General features: G+C 30.8%; 1 protein-coding gene across 1 annotated transcript; it reads left to right on the plus strand.

Moving 5' to 3' along the window:
- Positions 1 to 2,626: 2,626 nt before the first annotated feature.
- LOC124938420 (GDSL esterase/lipase At5g55050) lies at positions 2,627 to 5,274 on the plus strand. Its single transcript, XM_047478853.1, has 5 exons — positions 2,627 to 2,923; positions 3,952 to 4,097; positions 4,214 to 4,441; positions 4,561 to 4,810; positions 4,885 to 5,274. Exons 1-5 carry the CDS (start codon positions 2,671 to 2,673, stop codon positions 5,103 to 5,105), a joined length of 1,098 nt encoding a protein of 365 aa, XP_047334809.1. The 5' UTR covers positions 2,627 to 2,670; the 3' UTR covers positions 5,106 to 5,274.
- Positions 5,275 to 6,268: the final 994 nt, after the last annotated feature.

Here is a 6,268-nt window from a genome sequence, read left to right on the forward strand (position 1 = left end):
TGGAAGGTTTATCGGGAGCATTCGATTTTTATTGTGGGTGATGGAAGTTCGATTAGTTTTTGGGACGACACTTGGTGTGGTGGTATATGTTTGGCGAAGGTTTTTCCCGAGCTTGCTTCTATCTCTATTTATAGAGATTCATCGGTCAAAGATATGTTTGACATTCGGTCTAGTGGTTTGCTAATCGTATCAGATATAGAAGAAAATTGAACAGTGAAGAAAACATGTCCAATGATAGACTTTTATTAATGGTTAGAAATAAATGGTTAAACCCGTCTTCTCGAGATTATATGCGGTGACGTGATCTAAATAACTTTCATGTGAGACATTGTTACACTTTGTTCAATAAGGTTAGCCCGATTGATCTTTGTTGGAAAAATTTATGGGAGTCTAAGATGCCTACTAAGATCCTCTTTTTTGGTTGCAATGTTATTCACGACGGAATTCTCACTGACGATAAATATATGAAAAAAAACATGATGATTATTGTGAGTCGTTATCGTATGTGTTATAAAGAGGTTGAAACAACTTCTCATCTACTTTTACATTCTCACGTTGTTGTAAATAATATTGTTATTTTAATTGTTTAATATGTATTTGAAAAAAAAAAAAAAAAAAAGTCGAAATCGGCCTGAAATTCGTTGGTCGGTTGAAGTTCTTGGTTGTAAGGCACACAACTGTAGCCTAGTTTTTGACCGAGAAATCAGTCACAACCTGCTTTTTGACAAAGAGGAAAGGGCCAAACTTGGTTTCTGACCAAGATCCCAACGGAGAACTTTCCCTACCGACCAATTCCCCGATCAAATGCCTCCCCACCTACAATGCGATGTTCTCCCAACTACCGATGGCAAACCCCAAACCGATGACCCCTTATCCGACCGAGAGGTCAAGTCTTCTAGCTTGGTTTCTAACCGAGACACCTTTTGCCAGCGATGTGCTCCCCGACCCGATCCAAAAATGAAAGAATATCAAATATTGGGTTGTCAAATCCATATAAAAAAAATCTTTTGCTTCAAATCACTACAATTTTTGTTTTGGTTCCATAGTTTGTGAAATTGAGAGGAAATAAATTCATTTTTTCTTCTCAAAAATAAAAATCTGAAAAAAGAAGTTTAAACAACATTAGTTTTAGTGATAATTAATACAAATATTTATTATCACAATTAACTATAAATATTATAGTTATTAAATAAGTTTCATTCGTATTTAAAATTATTTTTGAATTTTATTTATTTCAATTCTTGTTTATTCAGTTAATTGTGGATGCAATGTCTGTCTTGTTACTTGTTTCAGTTCTTTGTGTTTAGTGTTTTTTCTTCTTGATCTCAATGAATCTTCATCAATTCATTTGTTGATAATCTTTATATTATGTATCAATGTATACCTCCTAAAAGTTTGGTCATTAATTGCACGCTAAAGTAAAATTGTATTTGGATCATCTAATCGCACAACCTTGTACCTTTAATTGAATAATTCACCATAGGATCCTCAACCGTGGATATATAACTACATGCACACCAGTTTCTCTAAAGTTTTAGGTTCGAGCTCGTCAGACAGTACGTTTGACACGTCTGATTGAATTTGTTTGCGAGTTTTATGTTATAATCCGAAAAGAGAATCCATATCTGATTAAGTGTGTTTATAGACTATATATTTAACTCAAATAATGAGCATTTAACTTATATGATAGATACTTATTGGTCCATTATTTAATTAACTATGACTTCATTTAGAATAGTTAATTAAAATCGATGACTTAGTTAAAAAAAATTATAGTTAAGTATTTTTATAAGCCCATTATATTAAATATATATATAAGTAAAAATAATAATAATGAATAAATAACATTCTAACAAAAAATTATATTTATAAAATTAATTACGTTAATTCATTTTTATATGAATAAATAATATATATTTTTTATTTTTAAATATAATTTTTTTAATTTATTTATAAACTCGTAAATTTTAAACCTTAAACCTTACAAATTTGTTTAATTTAAGAGTTTACCTAAATAAAATACAATAATACATTTAAAATCATAAAATTTTTAAAACTAAGATTTAACAATTTAAAAAAAATTGTATATATATTATATATATATATATATATATATATATATAAATTAAGTATTGATCTTAACTAATTAATTAATGGATACTGAAATTTTTTTTTAATCTGAACTATTAGTTAATGGGATATGTCTATCTCAATCAAATCATCTCTCTACATTAATTAATATTTACTATATTCTTTTAGTTTGAACATAAAATTGATTTTCAAGGACTATTGATTTCATATATCATGCTGATATGTCGATCTAATAAAAAGTTGACTAAATTATCAAACTATTATTGACAGAAAGCTTAATCAAGATGGGTATTTGCTCTAAAAAAAGAATCTGAAAAAGATGATGCCAAATTAAGCTTCAATTTTAAAAAATAAAAAATGTGAAAAGGAATTTTGTAGGTTATAATAGTCCCTCAACTATGGTTCCACAGACAAAAATGACCCCACCCAATAAAAAAAATACGCGTTTCTCTCTCTTTTCACACACTGCCCATCTCTTCCAATTTGCCTTTAAAAACCCACCTTCCATTTCCCCCACTCAACACAAAGAAAAGGAAAGAAAAGATTAGAAATTTTCATTAGAGGGAGAATTTTAAGGTCATGGGGATGATATTGGGAAATGGGTTTTTTGTTTTTGTAGTACTATTGTTTGTAACGGTTGGGTTTAAGTTGTGTTTTGCTCAAAATCCAACGGCTATGTATGTGTTTGGTGACTCGTTAGTTGATGTTGGAAACAACAACTATTTGAAGTTGTCTATTGCAAAGGCTGATTTCCCTCATAATGGTCTTGATTTCTCAACCCATAAGCCAACCGGAAGATTTTCCAACGGAAAGAATGCTGCTGATTTTCTTGGTAAGTATATATATATATGTAGTAACATCTTCTTTCTTCTTTGTTATGTAAAAATGAAACCTTGTTTTGATGTTATGGGTAAAAAATGTGAGCTTTTTTTCTTACTAATTGGGTTTATTTTGTGTCATTTTAGATCATAATGATCGGGGCGGGTTAGGGTCCCTGCGAGGCTAGCCCGCCTAGGACCCCTGAAAAGGCGGTCTAACTCGATCCGTTAAAAAAAACTATATCACTTAACAAAACATAAAAATGCTTTTCTTTTTGCCTAGCCACACCAAACTTTGGGACCGACCCTATAGTGATTTTAGTGGAATTAAACTTTTTCTAATTATATATATGACCCACTTAAAAAAGATGGATTGATTATAAAAATACAATATTAATCTTAATAATTATGCTAAAGTAGCAATCTTAGGTGGGTGTGTTTTGATTTAACTTCATTTTGCAACATGTCAATGATCATTAAAAAAACATGGGCAAACACTAATGATGATAATAAAACTTATGATTAGTTTATGTTTTAAGTAAATTTCCAAAATTTAATTATGAAGTTGACACATTTTTTTTTATTAGAGAAGTTGTTTTACTCTGGATAATATTTGGTTTTATAAGAATTAATTTCCAAAAACAGCCAATTAAGGGTATTATATTATCTATGACTAATAAAAATCATTTTGACAAGAATAAAGAAATGTAAATTTATATTATTCAATTAAAAAATCGTTACACCACGACTACCTGTCACATCAATTGTACAAATATGATGCAGTGGTCAATTTGGGTTTTCAGCCACAAATGACTGGCCGACAAATATGATTAATGTCACATTTGTCACTGCTGATCAATCCCACCTCTTCCTTAGATTTAGGACTCAAAATGATATGCCTGGTTGGCTGGTGGTCCAATAATTAATTTTCATTTTTAAATGGTTTCGAATGTTCGGGAAAATACTTGAAATTATAAAGTTTGACTAGACAAATTATTGTAATCTATCATTGAGTTATGAGTCTTTATTTTCATTTTTACAGCGGAAAAAGTAGGGCTAGCATCATCCCCGCCACCTTATCTATCTCTTAAGAACTCGAAGCCCAAGGTTGGAAGTGCATTTCCGATTACCGGAGTTAGTTTTGCATCTGGAGGTGCCGGAATCTTTAACTCGACAGACTTAGTCTATGTAAGTCTATAATGTTTTAATCCAATCGTAATTTTTGTATAGACATTGTTCGTATTATTTGTAAATGTAAGCACATATTTAAAAAGTTAATTTTTTGATGTTTTTACTTTGTGTAGAAACAATCAATTCCTTTTACGCTACAAGTAGGTTATTTTGGTGTTGTTTATCAAGACTTGGTTAAACAAATGGGATCGAATGCAACACAACAGCATCTCTCGAAAGCTCTCTTCACCATTATAATCGGTAGTAATGACATTTTCGGTTATTCCGGAGATGTTGCAAAGAATATGTCCCCTCAACAATATGTCGATAAAATGAATAGCGATTTTGAAGGATTATTAAAGGTACCAACTATCAACCCTTGTATATAAACTATTAATGCGTAAATCTTAATTACTAGTACTAATTCGAATCAATTACACTTTCGAAATATATTGACCAACTTTTCTTAAACGTTTTGCAGCGTTTATACGGTCTAGGTGCGCGGAAATTTATCATAGCCGGGGTTGGAAAAGTAGGATGTTGTCCAGCCCAAAGAGTTCAAAACAATACTGGCGGATGCTTGGAAGGACATAATACTATGGCTCTCCAATTTAACCAAGGCCTCAAATCAATGTTACAAAATCTTAAATCTCAGCTCACCGATATCAACTACTCATATCTTGAAGTTTATTCCGTATTTGAGAGCTTCCTACAAACACCCTCAGTTTACGGTATGCCATATATTTTTATCTTCGTTTAAAAAAATTTAACTTTTATTAATAAAATATGTTATGTCGATGTTCAGGATTTAATGAGACTAAAGCAGCGTGTTGTGGACTAGGAAACCTAAATGCGCAAATTCCTTGTGTTCCAATCTCCATCTATTGCGCCAACAGAAATGATCACCTCTTTTGGGATTTGTATCATCCGACAGAGAAGGCAGCTCGGATCTTGATAGATGTCTTTTTTCAGGGTATGGATCCGATGGTCATTCCTATGAACGTAAACAAATTGATTGGTCTATAATACTAGTAGTTGTTCGAACACTAAAAGAATACACGGATTAAAGAAAGATGAAATCTAGAAATCAATCCAATGTATAAGAAACAAAAAATCAGAGAAATTTATGTATCATGATGTTATAGATCAAAATTGAATGTAACACAAAATTAAATTAAATATACATGTACTATTGTGGAATAAATATCTAAATGATATATGTACTAAATCTTTTACTATATTTTAGTGATTTTTTTTCTATCTTTTTTTTTTTTAACTTTGTATCTCGATATCTCCCTCGCCGTTGGACTAAACTCCGCGATTCTTTCGCCCATTATTCTTTCTCCCATTTGTTCATCCATCGCAGAATGAATCATTCATCGGTCCAAAATCATTTCTCAAAATATGATAGAAAGTCAATTTTGTAAACTTATAAAATTTTCATTTTATGTTCACTTTTCTACAATTATGTCTTAGATCCCGAATTAGGAAACTTTTATTTAATACAATTTGTAGAGAAATTACTTTGTAAGAGCCTTCATAAAGGCAGGCCTGACTGGAAGGTGAGGCAGCCTATACTTCTGCATAAGGGCCCCTACCCTGAAGAAGGGTCCAACCTGAGGTGAGATTTAATACTAGGGACTGTCTTTTATATGCAGATAATATTATGGAGGTGAGATTTGATGCTAGGGACTGTCTTTTATATATTATATGAAAGTTTTTATATAATATATTATAATTATATATTTTATTTTTATTAAAATTTTAATTAGTATAGTCATATTTTATTTGTGTGGTGCCCAATTTTTTTTTTTTTTAATTAGACCTCCCATGGTTCCCAATTTATTTATTTATAAATACAATTCTCATGATCGGCCCATATAAAGGAAATAACATTTGGTGTGACCTCTATTATCTTTTGAATGTCATTTTAATTCAAAATTTCCAATTGATATATCCTCGTCCCAAAATATGTCTTGTTAATGTTTTTTTTTCTTCTGAAGATAATCCATATATATTAAAAAAAAACGTTTAAGTATAACGACAAATCACGACTCTTTAATCGTTTATTTGGGGATAACATTTGGATCAGCCTCAACATACTCTTCAATAGGGTTCTCTGGTCTCAATTATTTCCTACCTACATTTAATGGATTCCTCGGTGTTGTCCAAATCATGGATTTCTAAAG

Source organism: Impatiens glandulifera, chromosome 5, assembly GCF_907164915.1.
Source record: "Impatiens glandulifera chromosome 5, dImpGla2.1, whole genome shotgun sequence".
Classification (NCBI taxonomy): Eukaryota; Viridiplantae; Streptophyta; class Magnoliopsida; order Ericales; family Balsaminaceae; genus Impatiens; species Impatiens glandulifera.

Coding starts and splice junctions, on each gene's coding strand:
- LOC124938420 (XM_047478853.1), top strand. CDS start 2,671: ATGGGGATGATATTGGGAAATGGGTTTTTTGTTTTTGTAGTACTATTG. Junction 4,098..4,213: donor ACTCGACAGACTTAGTCTAT/GTAAGTCTATAA, acceptor TACTTTGTGTAG/AAACAATCAATTCCTTTTAC. Junction 4,811..4,884: donor ACAAACACCCTCAGTTTACG/GTATGCCATATA, acceptor GTCGATGTTCAG/GATTTAATGAGACTAAAGCA.